This window comes from Moschus berezovskii, chromosome 5 (genome assembly GCF_049115385.1).
Source record: "Moschus berezovskii isolate FMDL1 chromosome 5, NW_MosBer_1.0, whole genome shotgun sequence".
NCBI lineage: Eukaryota > Metazoa > Chordata > Mammalia > Artiodactyla > Moschidae > Moschus > Moschus berezovskii.
In genome coordinates this window covers 10,195,679-10,220,858 of record NC_142464.1, presented here as the reverse complement: position 1 = coordinate 10,220,858, position 25,180 = coordinate 10,195,679, and the positions used below count along the sequence as shown (strand labels likewise).

At 41.1% G+C, this 25,180-nt stretch overlaps 1 protein-coding gene across 1 annotated transcript in view; it reads right to left on the bottom strand.

The window, feature by feature from the left end:
* Window positions 1–13,423: 13,423 nt before the first annotated feature.
* The window catches only part of TNIP3 (TNFAIP3 interacting protein 3), a 47,372-nt gene continuing 35,615 nt past the window's right edge, over window positions 13,424–25,180 (bottom strand). Inside the window, exons 9-12 of the mRNA XM_055434280.2 lie at window positions 19,463–19,513; window positions 18,489–18,587; window positions 15,136–15,196; window positions 13,424–14,542 (exon numbers count right to left, since the gene is read on the bottom strand). Coding sequence (XP_055290255.2) covers window positions 14,373–14,542; window positions 15,136–15,196; window positions 18,489–18,587; window positions 19,463–19,513 — 381 coding nt within the window. The 3' untranslated portion in view covers window positions 13,424–14,372. The remainder of the gene's footprint in view (window positions 14,543–15,135; window positions 15,197–18,488; window positions 18,588–19,462; window positions 19,514–25,180) is intronic.

Below are 25,180 nucleotides of genomic sequence, written 5' to 3'. Positions count from 1 at the left end.
ATGTCTGACTGTTTGAGACCCCATGGACTGTAGCCTGCCAGGCTCCTCTGTCCATGGGATTCTCCAGGCAAGAATACTGGAATGCATTGCCATTTCCTTCTCCAGGAGATCTTCTCGACCCAGGGATCAAACCTGGGTCTCCTGCATTGCAGGCAGATGCTTTACCATCTCAGCTACTAGGGAAGCTTAATTAAAAGATAGAGCAAGCATTAAAAAATGCTTGCTCCTTGGAAGAAAAGCTAAGAAAAACCTGGATAGAGTGTTAAAAAGTAGAGACAATACTTTGCCAACAAAGGTCCCTGTGGCCAAAGCTATGGCTTTTCCAGTAGCCATATATGGATGTGAGAGTTGGACTATAAAGAAGGCCAAGCACCGAAGAATTGATGCTCTTGAACTGTGGTGTTGGAGAAGACTCTTGAGAGTCCCTTGAACTGCAAGGAGATCAAACCAGTTAATCCTAAAGGAATTCAGTCCTGAATATTCATTGGAAGGACTGATGTTGAAGCTGAAACTCTGATACTTTGGCCACTTGATGTGAAGAACTGACTCATTGAAAAAGACCCTGTTGCTGGGAAAGATTGAAGACAGGAGGAGAAGGGGACGCCAGAGGATGAGGTGGTTGGATGGCATCACTGACTCAATGGACATGAGTTTGAGCAAGCTCCAGGAGATGGTGAAGGACAGGGAAGCCTGGTGTGCTGCAGGCCATGGGGTCACAAAGAGTCGAGTCGGACACGACTGAGTGACTGAACACCAGCAGAGCTCCTAAAGAAGGCTCTATTTCCATATCTATCAGAAGGCCATGGAACTTCTCTCTGGATCAGGGAGAGGGTCCCTGGCCCTGAGCTCTTACTAGTCTCTCTATTGCTATTAGTGGTGGCTCTTAGGATTGCACCAGGGGACTTCATGACCACAATTTCAAAATACCAGAGCCTCTGCCACTTTTACTGGGCTGCCAAAGCATGAAATATAGACTATCTGATTCATTATTTAAAATCTATTATTTCCACTTTTCCCCCTCCCCTTGTGTACTCTGTGAGTCTATGTGAACTGTATACAGATTTATTTTTTCACCAACATGAATTATATTCCCTAAGCAATTGCAGAAAATGGTGATAAAAAATAATCTGTAGTATATAATATAATGGGCTTCCCCGGAGGTGTTAGTGGTAAAGAACCCTTGTGCCACTGTAGGAGATGTAAGAGCTGCAGGTTCGATCCCTAGGTCTAGAAGATCCCCTTATCTAATAGTGTCTTCACTGATCTCCCCAAGTCTCTTATTGTGCCCCCATGGGCATGTGAGGGATGCTAGAGAAAAGAAGTCAGGTACCCCGGCTGGATGGGGAGGGTAGCTCAGTTTGCAGCAGGGTTGGGATGATCCACAAAACTGATATCATTTATCAGAAGCAGAAGCTCAGGGCCCAGTGTTGCTGAGAAAAATGGAAACTACTCCTGGAGAGGTTAGGAGGGACGCAGGGTAAGGTCTCTGTCTGACATTTGAACTACAGGTGTAGTGTAGGTGAGAGCTGATGCAAGTATGAGCAGATGTTGAGCGGGAAGGATCTGGAGGGGAGCAGAGAGATTTGAGTGACATGGGCGGTGAAATGGGCAGTTAGAGGAGGCAGAGGGGAGAGGCTCTGCTGTTTCACAGGCCTCTGGTTTGTGGGACCAGATGAATGGCAGTTCTGTAGACGAAAATCAGGTACAGAAGACAGAGTGGGTTTGTAAGGGAAGATGTCATTCCTCACAGTTTGGGATGTGTTAGGCTCTTAACTAGGAACCAGGAGAGGGATCTGGATTGAGAAACAGGAATCCAGAGGCCCCCGTGTGAGAGGGAACTTGAGATCACACTGTTCACATGCCTGCTAGCATCCATCTTGCCTCTCTGAAACTTCAGTTACCTCAAAGGAATGTGAGATGAGTATGAAGAAAGAAATAGAGGACACTGAAGGGAAAGACGTGTTTTCTATTTAAGTCATTGAGAAGCAGTCAGGAAACAGGAAGACGTGAGGGCCTCCACCCAGGACACAGAGAAAGAACCTCTGCAAGTTAAAAAGAATCAGAGGAGGAGAGAAGTAAGTCTCATCCTTTACACGCCAGATTCTGTTTAGGGCGGTATCCCCTCGTGAGAAGTGCAGTCGCAGCCTCCGCGGACCCTGAGACCTCGCACACGTGTTCTCAGCGCCCCTTCCAGGGCGGGTGGACCATAACGGCTGAGCCTGGCAAGGCACGGGAAGGGACCCGCTGAGCAGCTTCACCAGCGCGAATCCCGCCCTCCTGCCTGCAGGGGGGCCTCAGCGGAGGGGGCCTCATGCTTGCCAGCTGCCCGAGTGTCTGTGTTGGCCGACGTGGGCTGTCATCCGAGGGCTGCACAGGAGCAAGAAGGGAGCTGAGAGGCTTCCCTGCAGATGCGCAGACGGGCTCACCAGGCCGCCCCAGCGCGCTCCACCCCCGTCAAGGGCAGACTCCAGAGAGACGGTTCGCAGGAGTGATTCTCCCAGCAAATTAATTCTCAGTAATAAATTAAGGGCATTGGGAAGCCCTATGGGTTGGGTTTAGTTTACCCAAGTCGTTACTTCATGAACCTCATAAATTGAGCTCTTCTTTTGGATATTGGAATGGAATAAAGTGGAAGAAGAGCAGAAAGAAATTATTTGAACTTCTGAGAGCAGGACACAAATTAGTGAGACTCACATCTTTTCACAAACATTAAATTCCCCTCATATAACTTGCAATTACTGGCAAGTTAATTGGTTTTAGATCTCAATGTTATCACTTCCTGTAGGAAGCGTAAGATAGTTTGTCAATATTCTTGGCAATGTATTATACACATGCAAGCATTTGAGGCAAAATGGAAATAAATAGCTTTATTATGGAAAATTTCCATTTGAATATATCTACGCAACCACACTTGGAGAAACTGGAGGCCCACAGTGTTGCCTGGGAGGATGGGGAGGCAGAGGCAGGGTGTGTGTGTGTGTGTGTGTGTGTGTGTGTGTGTGCGTGTGTGTGCACGCGCGCGCGCACACACGCGAACATGCCTGTAGTGTATGTGGGTGTGTGTATGGCATGTGTGTATTAGCAGAACTTTCCTTTTTTATGGAATCACAAAGGCTGGAGGTGTAACTGTTTCCTCATAATACCATTCTCCCTTGGAGAGGAGACCGATGAAAATGAGGTATATACACAAAAAAGAAAGTAGGCAAGAGAAATCATTTCTAAAATTATTGAAAAGTAAAAGTAAGGATTATAGCAAATATTTTTCTTTTCTTTTGAGCTTGTACTTGAAGCTTAAGCCAAGTCACAGTAGAGTTGCAGAAGCAATGCAACTGATTTTATATCTTCCTAGGATGTAATATCATGCAGGTGACCAGGAAGATTAGGAGAAAAACGAGAGAAATGAGATAAGGCAAAGAGATCTTACATTGGGGAGAATAACGGCTGCTAAATGACTCTGTCCTCCCCTTCAGATATGGACTCAATCAAAATTAGTGCAGAGAGAAAGAGGTGTGAGATATTTTGAGCTGCCTGGACATTTTTTTAAAAACAAGTGGGTATTTAAAGAATAATTGTTAAATTGAATGGTGGAATTGGGAGATACGTGTCTTTTAGATTCAATTCTACCAGTGACTGAGGTACCTGAAAAAGTGTCAATATGTGAAAGCAACCTACAAGTCCCATACTTGTACCTTTAATGCATTTTAACATTAAATGTTTAGTTTTCTTTTTCTAAGTAGGAGCTTAAGTGAGATAATTCTCTTTACTCAGGGGGGTAGCATAAATTCTATACAATATATAGTATTTTTATAAAAATATTTTCTCCTAAGAAGTGTGCTCTTGTACTGCAACTTGATGAAGACCCAAAGAACTGTAAAAAAGTGGAACTTGCTGGAATAATTTAGAAGCTGGATTATAGCATGCACAGAACCGGGCAGCCCTGGAGAAGATTTGAATCCTGGCTGTCATTTTCTTGCCACAAGATTTTGATTAATCACCTGTAGCAAGAGGATAATTATACCTCTTTTGCTTGGTGATGGAGCTCAATAAATAAACTAAGGAAAATCACCTGGAAGCTAGCCCATGCTTAATAATATTAGAAATTTAGTCTGAAATATTCTTTTCTGCTGATAAGGAAAATGAAGTTAAAAAACTCTGTGCTCGTGAGTTAGCATTAGAAGCTGGCTCCACTCCCAGACCTAGCGAGGCTCCAAGGAAGGTTTTCTGACGTCACCCCACAACCATGACAAAGTGAATACACTTTTCTTTTAATGTGATGCCTTCAAGTCAAAGATCAAATTCTCTGTGATCACTGAACATCTAAAATACGCCTGGTCTTACTTTTCCAAAGTAAGACTGAGACTGTGAGCTGAGACCTCCTCTCCTTTCAAAGGGACAAGGCTATTCCTCCCAGTTTCTACACGCTGTGTGTGATAAAGAAGTAAGTGCCACGGCCTGTGGGTATGACCCTCACAAGGAGCTGAGGCAGAGAAGTCCCTAATGATTCAGGGAGAAGGACAGGAGGGGCTGGCTGACTTGTAGATGAAGGGTGTGGAAGTTGGTCTCAGATTTGCGGTAGTGCTCTGAGCAAGGGTCCTCTTTGTACTTTTTCAGTCACCCACTGGGAGTTCAAAAGAAGTTAGGTCTCACCTAACCTGGATTTTCTCCCAATACATTAGCATTTGTACAATCTTGCCAATGTTTAGCAACTTGCTAATTAGTAATAGGATGTCTTCACTAAATTAAATCATGCATTATTGCTGCTGAATTGACCTATAATAAGCCAATCAAGGAGTACTTGTATATATGTTCAATTATTATTCTGTTGGGAACACCTCACTTAGCAAACATAATCCAGTACTAGAAGCTGGATTACAATGACTTTTTTACTAATTCAAGGAAATGGGAATTTACAAAAATATAGCAAAATGTTAGGAAGCAACTGTTGTTTTTCTGATTCACTTACACTCAAGTATTGGCCAGGAATAATTTGTCTCTTTAACAAGTAGTAGAAAAAACAAAGCTTTAGTAAGGAAAGGATAATTCTTTCTCAAGAATCATTAAGAATTAAACAAAGAAAGACTGAGGTTGAAAGCATTTTACTTCATAAGACCCTTTAATCTTCCTATTACACAAAGCTTCAAGTATTTTCAGAAGTTGAAGTAGAAAACATTGAGCTGGAATTAAGCAGAATAACATCTGGAAGTTGGAGCTAGATACTCCCAGGTGTATCTCTGGATTATTTATTTGACTGCAGCTTCAACAGATGCTCCTGGTTTTCTTTTGATATTTAGAGTAATACAGATATTCATGAATCTCACACTCTTGCTTTATAACTCCTCACAAAGAGGATCTCCAGTTGATCCTAGAAGAATCATTATTCAATGGATGAACTTAGTATTTTTTAAATCTGCTTAATCTTTAGGCAGACTTCCCTGGTGGTTCAGACGGTAAAGAATCCTCTTGCAATGCAGAAGACTTGGTTTCAATCCCCAGGTTGGGAAGATCCCCTGGAGGAGGGCATAGCAGCCCACTCCAGTTTTCTTGTTGGAGAATCTCCATGGAGAGAGAAGTCTGGTGGGCTCCAGTCCTTGGGGTCGCAAAGAGTCGGACATGACTGAATCACTAAGCACAACATAGCACAGCATATCTGTAAATATTGTTGATCTGTTTTTGCTGAAAAGTTCTCAAAGGATTGAATTCGGGGCTTCCCAGGTGGCGTTAGAGGTAAGGAACCTGTCTGCCAATGCAGGAAACGTAAGAGATATGAGTTCGATCCCTGGGTTGGAAAGATCCCCTGGAGACGGAAATGGCAACCCACTCCAGGATTCTTGCCTGGAGAATCCCATGGACAGAGGAGCCTGGTGGGCTACAGTCCATAGGGTCACAAAGAATCAGACACAACTGAAGCAACTCAGCACAATCTTTAGACATCTGTCATGTAACTGTATAATTTAACTGCAATAAAATTTGGATACATCCGTTTTCCATTTTAATTGGTTTGAGAAGACAGAGTTATGCTTTTTGTTAGTAATTATGTAAATACACAAGAAGGAAAACAGATTTAACTGCAAATTCATGTATATGTACACAGCAAAGCCATCACCATCACATTAGGATTTTATCTTTCATAATCTAGTCTACCTAAAAATGAGGTAGGCTCACAATTCCTCGTCTTAAAGAAATGATTTGTTTATAGTTTCAAGTTTAATATTTCCTTTAGGTTGAATCCATTTAAGAAAGTATACACAGCTTTTCAATTCTGTTTCTAGGTTCACTGAGGTGAACAATCATGAACATAGCATCTAGATAAACTGGCTAAACACCTAAGCCCCTATAAAAATAATGGGAGCAATGTTAAAATTTTATAACTGCAGAAACTTCCCCCAAGGAACACATTTAAATCAACATCCAATATCACTGCATCACAAATGGAGCTGCTGAAACCATGAACTCATTTCTGAAAGTCCAACAGCAATATGCTGAAGAGTTTCGAGGCATCACCCATAATTGATCAGCCAAATCTCATTTGGAGGAAACTGGAAGTTGTGATAGGTTGTAAACTGAGGCTCCTTGGACTCGATCAGGGTCTCGGCTGTCTCAGCCTCGTCCTCCATTCCTGCCAAGGGGAGCCGTTCCTGGGCACCCGTGGTGAAGGCAGGGGCGTGCAGCGGTGGCAGTCACGAGCCCCAGCAAGCAGGGGGCCTAGGACCCTCCACCAAACTCCCCCGGCCCGTGTCCTTCTCCGCCGCTGTGTGCGTCTACTGACTGGCTTTCTTTTCTGAGGGGAGACCTATGAAAACCAACGGGAAGATGCTTCAGATTGAAAATTAAAGATTCATTTCTTTTCTTCTGGCTTAGGGCTAACATAAACTTTGAGGCTGGCAAGAAAAGAAACACTTTATTCATGAGCCCCCACAAGTTTACGTTGCGAAATCAAGAGGTGGCAAATGGAGTGTTATTATTTTCAGCATTGACGTGTGCGTGCTATTTCCTGAAGTCTCTTGTGGCCTGGTTCTGATTGTGCCCGAGGAGGAATGCTCCGTCCTCCTCATTCTCGCTGGCATTTTGGTGGCTCTGGCATTCGCTTATGAAGGTGAGTTATACATGTTACTATTAGGTTCAGTATTCAACCCACAGAGAGATAACTGCCAGATACACTACTCTAAAAATATGATACTGGGTGCATTATTGCCAAAGCCATAGAAAAGATCAGAGTTGGTAAGACGTGAATGCGTATCATGAAAACCAATATGAAAAATTTGGAATTTTAGTAGGAGCAGGAAACAAAGGAGTGCCGTAGGGAAGACAAAATAAAAGAAGTTTACTCACGGCAACAGAATTGAAAAATCATATGAATGCCAAGAAATGGAGTTTTCCTGATTGATGATAATGATTTAGTATGCTAAATCTTTTATATCTGTTGCCTGCATTTAGCATTTCAAATATATGCTAAACTAACATTTTAGTAACAGGAAGATAAGAAGTTCCTTTTTCCATGTTTAAGAAATATTCTTCTGAGAACTGTGGTCATGACATAAAAAAATATCCACTGGAAAACACAAATCTTATAGAAGAAAACAGGCAGAACTTCTTTGACATAAATCATAGCAATATTTTTTTGATATGTCTAAGGCAAAGGAACAAAAGCAAAAATAAACAAATGGGACTTAACTAAACTGAAAAGCATTTGTGCAGCAAAGGAAACCATCAACAAAATGAAAAGACAAGCTGTTGAATGGGAGGAAAATACTTGCAAATGATTTGAATAACATGGGGTTAAAGCTAACATATATAAATAGTGCATATAACTCAACATTAACAAAAAACAATTGAAAATGGACACAAGACCTGAATAGACATTTTTCAAAAGAAGACAGACATTTGACCAATAAGCACATGAAAAGATACTCACATCATTAATCATCAAAGAAATTAAAATCAAAACCACAATGAGAAATCAGCTCACACCTGCCCAAATGACTGTCATCAAAAAGACCACAGATAACCAATGTTGGCAGGGAAGTGGAGAAATGGTAAACCCTGGACACTGTTGGTGGGAATGTTAGTTGGTATAGCCACCGTGGAAAACAGCATAGAAGTTCCTCAAAAAAATTAAAAATCAAACTACCATATGATCCAACAATTCTACTCCTGGGTATATAACCAAAGAAAACAAAAGCACTAATTCAAAGTGATATATGTATCCCAAAGTCCATTGCTTCTAAGATCAGTGTTTGTCTAGGAATGTATTTACTACTTGCACTTTCATATGTTCTTGTACATGTAAATGTACTTTTGAATTCTATTTAGTATTCTTGTAGCAAAATCACTTAGTTTACTGATAGGTTGACCTTTGGAGTATTAAAGGTGAGGTGGCATTTCTCCTATAACTCTTTTCTGTCACTCTAGAAACAGGCATAAAATTATCTGCCTCTGAATTTCAATGAATTCTTCTCTATTCACTAAGAAAGTAAAATATTTTATAAAAGAAAAATATTATTTTGTCCATTGGTATTGAAAATTGTACAATGCATAGTCTCTAAGTTTCTGCTGTTTCTTACATTTCTTGAGTAGCTTTTACTGCTTACACTGATTCTGTTATCTCTTTATACAACTGGGAACTGTAAAAAGTCCAACTAATCCAAGCCATTTACCACTGTAAAATCACCTGTAATGTTTAAATATAAGGACAGTTATAAAAAGATACAAACTGAGAAACATAGATTCTGACTTTCAGGACAGACCATTAGAATTTATTTAAATACAATAAGTGCAAAGTACGATACTACTACATTTTACTTAATATGGTTTAGTGGTTATAATGTGGGCTTTGGAGCTCGACTGTGCGGGCGTGTCTGTGTCCCAGCCACGTGGGGTTTGACAAGTTACATTATCTCTCTGCTCCTCAGTCTCCACATTGCAAAACAGGACAATGGCAGTCCTCATTTCACACAGATGCTATAAGGTTTTGATGAGATAATAAACATACAGCATCTAAAATAGTTTCTGGCATGTAGTCAGTGTTACAGGGTGAACTGTGCCCTCTTTAAAAGATATGTTTAGGTCCTTGCCCTGTAAACATGTCCTTGTTTGGGAATAGGGGCTTTGCAGATTAACATAAGGCTATACTGGATTAGCCTAATCCAGTATGACTGGTGTCCTTATATATATAAGGAGGGGAAAACTGAGACACAGACACAAAGAAAGATAACCACATGAAGAGAGACACAGGTTCAGGTTATGCTGCCCCAACCAGGGAACATCTGGGACGCCTAAAAGCTGAAAGAGGCAAGGAAGGACCCTCCCCTCCCTGCAGGCTCTGAAGGGAGCTTGACCCTCTCAACACCTAGATTTCAGACTTCTACTTCTGAGAATAAATTATGTGAGAGCATAAATTTTTGATGCAATAAGACACCTAGTTTATGGTATTTTGTTATGGTTGCCCTAGGAAACAAATTCAGCCATTATTCTATTAATTACTTATTACTTGACATTGGAAAAGGCCAGTTAGAATGGTTGGGCTTTGATCTTCTCTATTGTAAAGAAATAATGATGTTTGCTTACAACACAATCTTGCATGCCTACATTTATGTGGTTCCAAATATGAAATATCAATAACCTCAGATATGCAGATGACACCACCCTTATGGCAGAAAGTGAAGAGGAACTCAAAAGCTTCTTGATGGAAGTGAAAGAGGAGAGTGAAAAAGTTGGCTTGAAGCTCAACATCCAGAAAACCAAGGTCATGGCATCAGGTCCCATCACTTCATGGGCAATAGATGGGTAAACAGTGGAAACAGTGTCAGACTTTGTTTTTTTGGGCTCCAAAATCACTGCAGATGCTGATTGCAGCCATGAAATTAAAAGATGCTTACTCCTTGGAAGGAAAGTGATGACCAACCTAGAAAGCATATTAAAAAGCAGAGACATTACTTTGCCAACAAAGGTCCATCTAGCCAAGGCTATGGTTTTTCCAGTGGTCATGTATGGATGTGAGAGTTGGACTGTGAAGAAAGCTGATCGTCAAAGAATTGATGCTTTTGAACTGTGGTGCTGGAGAAGACTCTTGAGAGTCCCTTGGACTGCAAGGAGATCCAACCAGTCCATCCTAAAGGAGAGCAGTACTGGTTGTTCATTGGAAGGACTGATGCTAAAGTTGAAACTCCAATACTTTGGCCACCTCATGCGAAGAGTTGACTCACTGGAAAAGACTCTGATGCTGGGAGGGATTGGGGGCAGGAGGAGAAGGGGACGACAGAGGATGAGATGGCTGGATGGGATCACAGACTTGATGGACATGAGTTTGAGTGAACTCCGGGAGTTGGTGATGGACAGGGAGGCGTGATGGTGATGGACAGGGAGGCGTGCTGTGATTCATGGGGTCGCAAAGAGTCGGACACGACTGAGCGACTGAACTGAACTGAACTATGTAAGAACTGAACTCCAGCTTATTAGACAAAGTTTAACTCCACACTATATGAGAATTTTGGAAGGTACAGAAGTGATTGGCATACAATACAGTAAAAAATCATAGCTTTGCAACATTTCGGAAAGGAGGCAACAATGTGTTTTCAAGGTTATACTAACTCTACTGTGCCATAATTGTTCTGGAAACATGGAAATAATTTTGCATCCTATTCTGATAATGGATAAAATGAGATTGAAATATTCTTTGTAAAAATCACACATTTAAACAGAAACTGTAACCCATTAACATCTGTGGACTTCAAAGTAGAAAAATGCCATTACTTAATGCCATGCAGAGTGAAAGTCAGGAAAGTCTCAAAGATTTGAAAACCTTTATTTAAATCTTTAGTTCTAAAAGATTTGCTTTTCAGTGTGTCCCCAAAGCATTCTGAAATAACCACGGCTATAACTGAGAGCAAGGCTGGGGGTCAGCTGAGCCGACGACTGTCCCGTGTGTACTAACTACCCGCTGACCTTACTGCTCGACTAGGGAGCCCTTGCCGGTGTCTCTTCCCATCTTCAGAGGACCCAGCTCTGGCCCTCCTCCAGCCAGACTCCCCTACACTAAGTGAGCCTGCCTCCCTTTAGAACAAGCCCCAGCACCTGCAAGCAGACCCACAGGTTCTCTGCCAGGTGACCCTGGATCTGCTTCCGGCCCCCATGTGGTCCTCTTCTGTAGAGTGAAAGGTATATGGATGAAGTTGGGATATGCCCGCTGGGCTGTTCTCAAATCTACACTCTAGACCCCTCACAGGGGGAGGGTGAGAGGGCATGGCTGGGAGCGCTGCCCAGATCGCTCCAGGCCACTGTGCTCTGGCACGGAGCTGGTTGAAATCCAAGGGCTGTAAAGTTGACACTGGCCTTCCAGCTTAATTTATCAATAGGAAGAGCGACATATTTTGGGATTCTCTGGTGGTTCAGATGGTAGAGTATGCCTGTAATGTGGGTGACCTGGGTTCAATCCCTGGCTCAGGAAGATCCCCTGGAGGAAGACATGGCAATCGACTCCAGTATTCTAGCCTGGAGAATCCCATGGGTGGAGGAGCCTGGCCGACTATAGTCCATGGGTCACAAAGAGTTGGACATGACTGAGTGACTGCACTTTCACTTTCTTTTGCACCCACTATACCTTTGAAAAATCAGAAGGCTACTGCTCTATGTGTAAAAATCAGAGTCATTATTTAAGGTTAAATTATAAGAGGAATCACAAAGGAAGATGCTAAGATAAAAATATCCTACATATATTGGGGTCAGAAAAATAGATCTGTCATGAGTCATATTAAATTAGTAAAAACCGAGAACTAGGACAATCTATAAAGCACATGTACTAATTAACATTAATTTGAATATCCATATTTTAAAAAGGATCTATTTTATTTAAACAAAATATTTAAAGTATTTATTATATGAGTAAAACTTAGAGAAATTTTCAGAAATAGTTTCTGTTTATAGATTATCAAAAAGTCTCATTTTTCTACTCAATTTTCTTTCCACTGCTTGAATTTTGGTATTTCTGGCCCCAAACATAGGCCATATTGACTAACACTATATTCTTGAATAGTGGAGAATAACTATATTAGTCATATAATGAGACAATAGAAATATCTTTATAATAAAAAGATTTTTAAACCTATATTTTTTAAACAATACCACAAAATTATTTTTAAGAATTCTGAGCAATTGCATTGGATCTACAAAGCAAAATGAGCTTTCCAATTAAATGAAACAAAAACTAACAAGAATCACTACTGAAATTAATTAATGGTACATGCAATGTCTGTGACAGGGTGATTTCAGAGCTTCTGTCAAGTCTCAAGACCTGGCTTGACCTTGGAAATAGCATCATCTTTGGAAACTAGAAGAGAAGCAGGGAGATTTTTAAGTAAGGAGTTGCTCTCTAAGATGGTCCTCTAGTCATGATCAATTCTTTCCCCTGCTATAGACAAGCCATAGTTAGCTGCAGAGCTGTGTTGGTATGGAGGTCAGCTTTCAAATGGTAATATCCCTTCAGCTTCCACCAGGACCGCTCAAGCAAGATTTATCTCATGACACATTAATTACGCACTTATTCTTACGTGGGCTCCCCTGGTGGCTCAGTCGGGGAAGAATCCGCCTACAATGTGAGAGACCTGGGTTCGATCCCTGGGTTGCGAAGATGCCCTGGAGGAGGGCATGGCAACCCGCTCCAGAATTCTTGCCTGGAGAATCCCATGGACAGAGGAGCCTGGTGGGCTAAAGTCCATGGGGTTGCAAAGAGTTGGACACGACTGAGCGACTAAGCACACTCTTACATGGTACTATGTCTTTCACCTGTGAGAGTCTAAGTGTTGAATGCGAAGCACAGATAACACACGCTATGACTTCCTAGGAAGAGGAGATTATTGAGGGTTAGGTTAGTTCCACAGCTGTCCAAGAGAAGACCCCAACTGTCATTTTTATATCTATCATTTTAGAAAATGTTTAATATAGTAGAGAGGTAGGTTTTCAAGGGCACCATAGGATGTAATTCAAAGCACAGGTTTTGAAGTCTTAATATACCTGAAATCTAATTCCAGGGCTAAATCTTCCTAGTCAGTTTCCTCCTCTGTAAAATGGTCACTTTGTAGCATTACTGTGAAGATTAAAACAATGTTTTAAAAGTACTCAGGTTGCTACATCAGTTCAGTTCAGTTCAGTCGCTCAGTTGTGTCTGACTCTCCGCGACCCCATGAATCACAGCACACCAGGCGTCCCTGTCCATCACCAACTCCGGAGTTCACTCAAACTCATGTCCATTGAGTCGGTGATGCCATCCAGCCATCTCACTCTCTGTGGTCCCCTTCTCCTCCTGCCCCCAATCCCTCCCAGCATCAGAGTCTTTTCCAGTGAGTCAACTTGTCGCATGAGGTGGCCAAAGTATTGGAGTTTCAACTTTAGCATCAGTCCTTCCAATGAACACCCAGGACTGATCTCCTTTAGAATGGACTGGTTGGATCTAGATAATTTTTTATTGTAATTTTACACCTGTAGACCATGTCACACATGTTTTCCCTCACAAAGGTCTATATTTCTTACCAAATAGACAAAAATCAGTAGGTCTCACACACTGACTATAAAATTACAAATTTGCATATTATTTAGTTTCTGAAGGTCATCACAATTCATTGTTTTACATAGTTATTAGGTTCTATGTTATTGGTCCAAGATGAATACAATAGTGATGCATAAATGGCTTTATGATATTATTGAATTTTCAACTGTATAATTTTTTTGTCTAGTGATTAAACTCCAACTCAGGAGAAAATATCTTTAATATTCATTCCAGATCAATATAATATAAAATGGGAAATTATAATTGGGTGGCAACTCAGCTATTGTATAATAATTGATTTCAAAAACATAGACATTATGCAACAACTATTATGGTTAATAGCATACCTTTCAATTAAAAGCTCTCCATTAAGACTTGAACCCGAGAACTTTATTAAAGTTAGTGGCTATATTAGTAGTAAAAAAGAAAGTACTACAGTTTTCTGATAAATATATAGACATTTTATTATAGAGTTCTCACTCTTTGTCTTTCCTCTCCAAAATGCTACTGTTGGTTGTGGCCTTTGCCACCCCCACTGCTTCTGTGTACAGCTGTCAAGGTTGTGTACTGCACAACTGTAGGAAGCTCCGTTTATGCAGACTACCATGAAAAGCCCCTGGACTTGTGAAGTTGCCAACCGGAGAAACTACATATGGTATCCCTGACCCTCTATGTACACTCCATACTGGACTCCTGGTACTAGAAACTAGAATTCTGTGACTTCAGATATGAACTAAAGGAGAAAACATTTCAAGCATGGCCTGAAACTGGAATATGGCTCATTTTCAGCTTTTCTAGATAGATTCCAATATCTGGATACTAACAACTTAAAGAGTTACAGGTGTGTGTCACGTGCGATTTTTAAACATGTAGCAGACATTGCTGACTTTTGATTGCATGTGATGAGAACAGAAGTGGGATTATGATTATAGCCCAGTTTATTCAGCCCACTTCTGGGTGGCCTCATGAGAGCAGAGAAGCAAGCAGCAGAATGTCTAGCAGGTTCTGAAAAGGAAAAGGAAAGTGATAAACCAGAGAAAAAATAAGACAAAAGAGTATTCTTATTTGTGAGTACTTTGTAAGTGACTTTTTACTGTTTTCCAGCACACTTAAGAGTGGGTGCTGAGGGCAAGTCTGGCCTAAACTTGGAGTCTGACATTTAGTCATCAGGAAACATGGCCCTGAGCTTTTGGTTTCGTCTGTCTGTCTGCCAGTGACATTGGAAACATCTGTCCAGCAACCTCAACCTGAAAGAGTGACGTGCATCTGTACTTTGTAGCAGAATCACAGAACTCTGATGCTGTTGTTGGTATAATAGAGCTCTGCTGGAATCGCTAACTCCAGATGGAATACTGACTCTGAGACAGAATAGGAACAGAAGTCAGAACTGAGATCCATGCATTTCTGCACTCGTGCATTTTCTTCTTCTAAAGGAGTTTGCTTTAACTCCAGGCGCATCACATTAGAGCTGTGTATGCAACACAACTTTATAGTGGGTCCTCCCCACATCCAAGTGAATGCATGTTGAGTAAACATCCCCCCAAAGATCCTATTAAAATGTAAACATGAAAGAATGCTTAATCCAGCTGTGGTCTTACCACTTGCCCTGTGCTGCACATCTGGCGGAAACTGGTCAGGAGCATACCACTGGTAGTCTGGCTGTGTGGAACAATAAAACATTATTATAGCAAGATGGGCTGCAAACCAAACACGGTGGCACGTTAAAAATACAGCTGTCCTATGTGGCTTTGTTACCCAGGCAACACAAAAGTAGTTGCTAGCCAAACCTGTTGCCGTCTTATCTCTCTGATCACTGTTACCATCTCCCTATCCACCCCCCTCCTAAATCCACTTAGAGTTCGGTCAGAATTTTGGATTCTGACTTTTTATTTTTTTGAAACAGATGTGTTTTGAATATGTGCAGAAGTATAAACACATTTGTAAAAACTTACTATAGCCCATAAATAAAACAAAAGAATTCATCATCAACAAATACTCTTTTTACAAACCCTCACACAGGAGGTAACAGGAAGAGCAAGACAAAAATGTACAACTTGAATGTTTCCAGTGGCTCAGGGAAGAAATCTCAGCCATGAGGACAGGCCTGTAGAGGCTCAGGATGGTAAAGCAGGGAAAAGTTTCCTTTTGTACTGTTCCTCTGCAGAAACTGTTCTAAACTGCTTAGATAGTTTAGACTAGAGAGGCAGTGAAAAAACAGGCCACACTGGGATTCTTCTCTTGGAATTTCTCCTAGATGTACTCCAATTAAGAACAGCTAGATATTGAACCTCAGGAAACCTGTCAAATGAATTGCATTGAAATAAATATAAACTATGGGCAGTCCTGAGTGTTCACTGGAAGGACTGATGTTGAAGTTGAAACTCCAATACTTTGGCCACATTATGTGAAGAGCTGACTCACTTGAAAAGACCCTGATGCTGGGAAAGATGGAGGGCAGGAGGAGAAGGGGACGACAGAGGATGAGATGGTTGGATTGCATCACCGACTTGATGGACATGGGTTTGGGTGGACTCTGGGAGTTGGTGATGGACAGGGAGGCCTGATGGGGTCGCAAAGAGTCGGACACGACTGAGCGACTGAACTGAACTGAACTGATGGGCTTCCCAGGTGGATCAAGTACTAAAGAACCTGCCTGCCAATTCAGGAGATGTAGGAGATGTGCGTTTGATCTGTGAGTTTGGAAGATCCCCTGGAGGAGGAAATGACAACCCACTCCAGTGTTCTTGCTGGGAAAATTCCATGGACAGAGGAGCCTGGTGGCTACAGCCCATGGGATTACAAAGGGTCAGACACGACTGAACACAGACAAACAAAATATAAACTATAGACCTGAATTTCAAAATATAGGTCCAAGGCCAGAATATTGTATTTACCCACTTAGCTTTACTCAGGAGGTTATCTGTCTTCCTGCTCCAGATGCTGGTCCATGCCTCCTCTACCTCTCTCCCCAAGACACAGTGAATACAAAGCATTTGTTATATTATTCAATTACCACCTGAAAATAACTCAGGAACATTTTCCCTAACAACCAGCCAATAGGGAGCATTTTACAGGGCTGCCAGACCACTGATAGTAGCCTAAAATTTCAATTCCTGACAAGATGCTAAGAAATACTGGATCTGGTGTAGTCTGACTCCACTTTACCCTCACTCAGACACCTAGGTTCTTGGCTCCTTTGGTCCATGAAAAAACTAAAAAAGGATATGAGATCATCTCTGTTTTTCATCTCCTCATTTATTTTTAGATGTCTCAAATAACACTGGATAAGTGATGTGAGCCTCAGTTTTATATTCCAGGATAGCTGCCAAAAGAAGGTGAATATATCATAATTTTACAAACACTATTGCATGGGCTTTAATTCAGGGTTAGAAATAAGTATGAAACATGAAATATTATTTTAAAATGAACTCTAGGAGTTTCTGTAATTTTTATCCTTATATTGAGATTTTGTTTAACAGAATACTACTTGAAAATGTAGCCATTACATGACTTGGAATCTGGTTTCAAATACAGACCTTTATTTGGTGATAGTTTTGTGTGATATGAACTGCCTTATTGCTTGTAATTGATGGAAAAAAACTCATGTGGTTTTGTAATACGTGAATTTCTGCTTTCTTGAAGATTTTAAGTAAACAGTCATTTTTACTTCCAGGCAAATTTGAATGACTCATTGGTTTTCTAGTTAACCTTCCACAAGAGCATTTCCCCCTAATTCCCTAAACTGTAGACAACTAAACTCCTTAGTAAATTTTTATCTCTTTATGTTCCCACAATATTAATTTCCTTCTATATTCTGAAAAAATTTTAGAATGATAGTTGTGTTTGGAGATTCCCAGAAATGTTTCTAATGAAAAGAAAAAAGTAAGTAAACAGGTAAAGAAAAAAAAATGGAGTGGGGAGAGCAGACAGAAGCGGTATCAACAGCAACACAAAAAGAACCAAATTCTCATCTGTGCGCTGTGTCACACCAGGGTCAAATAAGAGATGCTCATTAAATTCTGACATCCTTCAGCCACCCAAAGAGTAATTATCTCCTCTCTTGGAAAAGGGCTTTTGAGTCACACTCAAATACAAAAGTGTGAGAAGTTTCAGGCCACTCTGAACTCCTTGACTATTCTCCTAGGAAAATCCTAGTTAAAATTTCAGATTCTTTGAATAATCAGAAATATGGTTAATAATAACGAAGGCAAAAGAGACTGTCTGAGCCAATCCAAAATGAAGAAAAACACAGGATTTGTTTCCTGCATAATGATTCTGTCTATGTAGGCGAAATAGGGAATAGAGACAAATTTCCAGACCATGGGGGAGGGTGGGTGGAATACTGCCATTGAGAAGTAAAGGGAGGGTGTTTTGGGTCTGACTTATTCAGGTTGACTGTTCAAATCAATTCCACTCACAAATAATTGCTTCACTGTTCACTTTATTTTGCCTGGGTAGACACAGCCGTAGAAAGCAACTTAAGTGGGTCACATTTTCTTGAATCCTTTAAGAATACCCTTTCAATTGGAGAATGTCAAAGACTATTTTGCACAGATGTAACCATATTCACAGTAGTTGAATATAAGTTTACAACTGAAAAAAGCATCTCCCAGACAGTTTTGTTATATTCACTTTGCTTTTTTTAATACACAGAAATGTCTTCTTTGGTAGAGCCAGGTGTGTCATTAAAAATGACCCATATCAAATGGTATGCTTGTTCAGTGAATGTATTCATATCTGTATGCCCTGTAGATGCAGGGTTCCAAAGATACTTAGAGTGTACATTGACCACTGTAACTGCAAATCAGAGGCTAAGACAAATAGAGGCTCTTTGTGTAGAGAATAATCTGTGCCAGTGTTCCAGAGACAGACATCATTTCTACCCAAAGAGAGTATTAGCACTTACTCGAGACATAAGCACTTGATGGCTGGAATGAAAGCTCTTACTTACTGGGTGCTTCTGTAGGTCCTGCACAGCCCCAGAACCTGTCAGTAGGTATGGATCCCTCGGGTGGAAATTCCAGCCACAGTTACAGGTTGGGAAACACACCTGAGGAGAAGAATGCTGATAGTTCACCAAAAGCAGGTGCAACTGCAGAGTCACACTGACCCTTGCGTTATACAAGCCCGGGGTTTGGTTGAAATCTTAAGGTTTAGCCTAGATCTGGCATAATCCAAATTCAAGACAGGAGGTCTGTCAATGCAGATCCTGCACTGAGACAGATGAAGCCACAGGCCAAATTTTATTCAAAGTGAAACTATATTTTTCCATGTTGAAGATACTAAAAAATACTTGAAAATGTATATAGTTAACTTTATGTGTCTGAGTTATCTTCACAGAGTCCTCACTTAAGAAGAACCAATCTTTAAGTCATAAATTTCTTAAACTGAAGCCAGAGACTCCAATGACACTAATAATGTCCAGAGAGGAAATGAAGAATCAAGAGAAATAATTTTCATTCCTAAGTCTACTAGAGAACCAATGGAGTAGAATGCTCTAATGCCCAAGAAGATATTCTTGCTCAAAAGAAGGCAGAAGTCTTTGGTGTAGTTTCCCACTGCTGGTGTAAGCAACTGTATGAACTATCAAGGAAAGGTATTTCTCAGGCGTTTGTAGTCTATGAAGACATTTCTGTTTGCATGAACACACACTAAGGCGTGTGCTCCTGTTGGAACATATTCTCTAAAGCATGTGCTTTTCTTGAGTGTAAGGGTCGAGAGGCCTTGGTACCTAAGTATTATTTCTCCATTGACATTTTAATTGATAATGAAAAGCAAGAGTTGTCCTAGGCCCTCTGTAGCAGAACTTGAATTTACCTTTAATTTGGACCACGAGAAACTGCTGCATTTGGGAATAAATGTGAGTAAAACTCAGAGTCGGCATTTCTAACATGACAAGAAAGTTGTGAGTAAGGATCAACATACCTGTTTTAATTGCCTCTCTAGTTTTTCTTTCTCCATCTGACAAGCTTTTATCTGTGGACAAGACAAAACCATTTGTGTATCAGAAAGAGCTCAGATGTCTTAAAGCAACTCTTGGCCCAGTTGGCAGGGATCTGCTCAGAAATCCAGGGGGTGAAGCCCTGATAACAATAATGCCAATAAAAATAGTTGAGTTTTGGATTTTCCAGGCATAAATTGGTTCTATCATGAAATTTCCAAATGAAGTTTGCAAAGTTGGATATTTTTAAATTGTTATTTTCAATTATTGGGACCAGGGCAATTCTGTTTTAGGTTGATGTATTTAGCTCTAGGTATGAATGCAGATATAGACAGAGATGTGAGTATAGAAATAGCTTCTGCTGCTTGTTGAATGTAATTGCACAGTCAACTGTACAGTCAAACGCTTCCACAATAAATTTGAGAAGTTGCATATGCACTTAATACATGTCAGACACTGATCTAAGTGCTTTATATTTAATAACTCACATTCAAGCCTCCCAATGCCCCTAAATGACACTTAAAATTATTATTTCTATTTTACAGAAGAGGTCACTGACGTTTGAGATGCTGAGTAACTTGTTCAAAGTCACACTGTTATACTTCATGTGGGAGAGTCACCTCCCCTGAGTTCCCCCAACATCTGACACATCTAAGGAAAGCTGGTTTTTCTTGCAGTCTTTAGTCATGCTGTTGTCATCCCTGAAGTTAAAGTGAAAGAGTTAGCCACTTAGTTATGTTTGATTCTTTGCGATTTCATGGACTAAAGCCCACCAGGCTCCTTTATCCCTGGAATTTTCCAGGCAAGAATATTGGAAGGGGTTGCCATTCCCTTCTTGAGAGGATCTTCCCAACCCAGGGACTGAACCCAGGTCTCCTGCATTGCAGGCGGATTCTTTACCAACTGAGCCATATGATACCTTTCCAAGTCCCACTTATCAGAATTATTCTCTCCTTTCAGTTCAGTTCAGTTCAGTTCAGTCGCTCAATCGTGTCCGACTCTTTGCTACCCCATGGACTGTAGCACGCCAGGCCTCCCTGTCCATCACCAACTCCTGGAGCTTACTCAAACTCATGTCCATTGAGTCGGTGATGCCATCCAGCCATCTCATTCTCTGTCATCCTCGTCTCCTCCCGCCTTCAGTCTTTCCCAGCATCAGGGGCTTTTCAAATGAGTCAGTTCTTCATATCAGGTGGCCAAAGTGTTGGAGTTTCAGCTTCAGCTTCAGTCCTTCCAAGGAACACCCAGGACTGATCTCCTTTAGGATGGACTGGTTGGATCTCCTTGCAGTCCAAGGGACTCTCAAGAGTCTTCTCCAACACCACAGTTCAAAAGCATCAATTCTTAAGGCGCTCACTTTTCTTTATAGTCCAACTCTCACATCCATGTATGACTACTGGATAAACCATAGCTTTGACTAGATGGACTTTGTCAGCAAAGTAACGTCTCTGCTTTTGAATATGCTGTCTACGTAGGTCATAGCTTTTCTTCCAAGGAGCAAATGTATTTTAATTTCATGGCTGTAGTCACCACCTGCAGTAATTTTGGAGCCAAAAAAATAAAGTCTGTCACTGTTTCCATTGTTTCCCCATCTATTTCCCATGAAGTGATGGGACCAGATGCCATGATCTTAGTTTTCTGAATGTTGAGCTTTAAGCCAACTTTTTCACTCTCCTCTTTCACTTTCATCAAGAGGCTCCTTAGTTCTTCTTTGTTTTCTGCCATAAGGGTGGTGTCATCTGCATATCTGAAGTTATTGATATTTCTCCCAGCAATCTTCATTCCAGCTTGTGTTTCATGCAGTCCAGCATTTCTCATGATGTACTCTGCATATAAGTTAAATAAGCAGGGTGACAATATACAGCCTTGACATATTCCTTTTCCTATTTGGAACCAGTCTGTTGTTTCATGTCCAGTTCTAACTGTTGCTTCTTGACCTGCATACAGATTTCTCAGGAGGCAGGTAAGGTGGCCTGGTATATTCCCATGTCTTTAAGAATTTTCCAGTTTGTTGTGATCCACACAGTCAAAGGCTTTGGCATAGTCAATAAAGCTGAAGTAAATGAATTTCTGGAACTCTCTTGCTTTGTCTATGAGCCAACAGATATTGGCAATTTGATCTCTGATTCCTCTGCCTTTTCTAAATCCAGCTTGAACATCTGGAAGTTCTTGGTTCATGTACTGTTGAAGCCCGGCTTGGAGAATTTTGAATATTAGTTTGCTAGCGTATGAGATCAGTGCAGTTGTGTGGTAGTTTGAGCATTCTTTGGCATTGCCTTTCTTTGGGATTGGAATGAAAACTGACCTTTTCCAGTCTTGTGGCCATTGCTGCATTGTCCAAATTTGCTGGTATATTGAGTTCAGCACTTTCACAGCATCATCTTTTAGGATTTGAAATAGTTCAACTGGAATTCCATCACGTCCACTTGCTTTGTTCATAGTGATGCTTCCTAAGGCCCACTTGACTTTGCATTCCAGGATGTCTGGCTCTAGGTGAGTGATCACATCATCATGATTATCTGGGTTGTGAAGATCTTTTTTGTATAGTTCTTCTGTATATTCTTGCCGCCTCTTCTTAATATATTCTGCTTCTGTTAGATCTATAACATTTCTGTCCTTTATTGTGCCCATTTTGCATGAAATGTTCCCTTTCTATCTCTAATTTTCTTGAAGAGATCTCTAGTCTTCCCCATTCTATTGTTTTCCTCTATTTCTTTGCATTGATCACTGAGGAAGCCTTTCTTAACTCTTCTTATTATTCTTTGGAACTCTGCATTCAAACGGGTATATCTTTCCTCTTCTCCTTTGCCTTTTGCTTCTCTTTTCTCAGCTATTTGTAAGGCCTCCTAAGACAACCATTTTGCCTTTTTGCATTTCTTTTTCTTGGGGACAGTCTTGATCCCTGCCTCCTGTACAATGTCACGAACCTCTGTCCATAGTTCATCAGGCACTCTGTCCATCAGATCTAGTCCCTTGATTTTATTTCTCACTTCCACTGTATAATCGTAAGGGATTTGATTTAGGTCATACCTGAATGGCCTAGTGGTTTTCCCTACTTTCTTAAACTTAAGTCCGAATTTGGCAATAAGGAGTACACAATCAGAACCACAGTCAGCTCCCAGTCTTATTTTTGCTGACCATATGGAGCTTCTCCATCTTTGGCTGCAAAGAATATGCTCAATCTGATTTCAGTATTGACCATCTGGTGATGTCCATATGTAGAGTCTTCTCTTGTGTTGTTGGAAGAGGGTGTTTGCTATGAGCAGTGCATTCTCCTGGCAAAGCTCTATTAGCCTTTGCCCTGATTTAGTCTCTACGCCAAGGCCAAACTTGCCTGTTACTCCAGGTATTTCTTGATTTCCTCCTTTTGCATTCCAGTCCCCTGTAATGAAAGGACATTTTTTAGGGGTGTTAATTCTAGAAGGTCTTGTAGGTCTTCAACTTCAGCTTCTTCAGCATTACTGGTCGGGGCATAGACTTGGATTACTGTGATATTGAATGGTTTGCCTTGGAAACAAACAGAGATCATTTTGTCATTTTTGAGATTGCATCCAAGTACTGCATTTTGGACTCTTTTGTTGACTATGATGGCTATTCCATTTCTTCTAAGGGACTCTTGCCCACAGAGTTAGATATAATGGTCATCTGAGTTAAATTCACCCATTCCAGTCCATTTTAGTTTGCTGATGTTCACTCTTGCCATCTCCTGTTTGACCACTTCTAATTTGCCTTGATTCATGGACCTAACATTCCAGGTTCTTAAGCAATATTGCTCTTTACAGCATCAGACTTTACTTCCATCACCAGTCACATCCACAACTGGGTGGTGTTGTTGCTTTGGCTCCATCTCTTCATTCTTTCTGGAGTTATTTCTCCACTCATACCTAGTAGCATATTGGGCACCTACCAACCTGGGGAGTTCATCTTTCAGTGTCCTATCTTTTTGCCTTTTCATACTGTTCATGGGGTTCTCAAGGCAAGAATATTGAACTGGTTTGTCATTCCCTTCTCCAGTGGACAACATTTGTCAGAACTCGCCATCATGACCCGTCCGTCTTGGGTGGCCCTACAAAGCATGGCTCCTAGTTTCATAGAGTTAGACAAAGCTGTGGTCCATGTGATCAGATTGGTTAATTTTCTGTGATTGTGGTTTTCAGTCTGTCTGCCCTCTGACAGAGAAAGATAAGAAGCTTATGGAAGCTTCCTGATGGGAGAGACTGAGCGGGAAACTGGGTCTTGTTCTGATGGTGGCGGGCATGCTCAGTACATCTTTAATCCACAGCCCAGCCCATCAACAGAAAATTGAATTAAATATTCTACCCTTTGGTCCTCCCATATAGGGTCTTACATTTATTACATGACTTTTTGTACTCCAGTGTGTACTATGTTCAGTCAATTCTCATGATTCACAGTAGTTGTATTCTATAAAGTAACCATGAACACTGAAGTAGCAAACACTGAATCATTACTCTCAGGGAAATGCAGGCTTAGATTCCTACCAGCCTCTGGTCATGCCATTTTTGTTAATCAATCAATACATCAGTTCACTTCAGTCGCTCAGTCATGGCCAACTCCTTCTGACTCCATGAACTGCAGCACGCCAGGTCTCCCTGTCCATCACCAACTCCCAGAGACCACCCAAACCCATGTCCATTGAGTCGGTGATGCCATCCAACCATCTCATTCTCTGTCGTCCCCTTCTCCTACTGCCCTCAATCTTTCCCAGCATCAAGGTCTTTTCCAATGAGTCAGCTCCTCACATCAGGTGGCCAAAGTACTGGAGTTTCAGTTTCAACATCAGTTCATCCAATGAATATCCAGGACTGATCTCCTTTAGGATGGACTGGTTGGATCTCCTTACAGTCCAAGGGACTCTCAAGAGCCTTCTCCACCACCACAGTTCAAAAGTGTCAATTCTTCTGTGCTCAGCTTTCTTTATAGTCCAAATCTCACATCCATACATGACCATTGGAAAAACCATAGCCTTGACTAGACATACCTTTGTTGCCAAAGTAATGTCTTTGCTTCTTAATATGCTGTCTAGGTTGGTCATAACTTTACTTCCAAGGAGTAAGTGTCTTTTTATTTCATGGCTGCAATCAGCATCTGCATGATTTTGGAGCCCCCCCCACCCCCAAATAAAGTCTGACACTGTTTCCACTGTTTCCCCAACCATTTGCCATAAAGTGATGGGACTGGATGCCATGATCTTAGTTTTCTGAATGTTGAGCTTTAAGCCAACATTTTCACTCTCCTCTTTCACTTTCGTCAAGAGGCTCTTTAGTTCATGTTCACTTTCTGCCATAAGAGTGGTGTCATCTGCATATCTGAGGTTATTGATATTTCTCCTGGCAATCTTGATTCCAGCTTGTGCTTCATCCAGCCCAGCATGTCTCATGATGTACTCTGCATATAAGTTAAATAAGCAGGGTGACAATATACAGCCTCGATGTACTCTTTTTCCTATTTGGAACCAGTCTGTTGTTCCATGTCCAGTTCTAACTGTTGCTTTCTGACCTGCATACAGGTTTCTCAAGAGGCAGGTCAGTTGGTCTGGTATTCCCATCTCTTTCAGAATTTTCCACAGTTTATTGTGATCCACACAGTCAAAGGCTTTGGCATAGTCAATGAAGCAGGAATAGATGTTTTTCTGGAACTCTCTTGCTTTTTCCATGATCCAGCAGATGTTGGCAATTTGATCT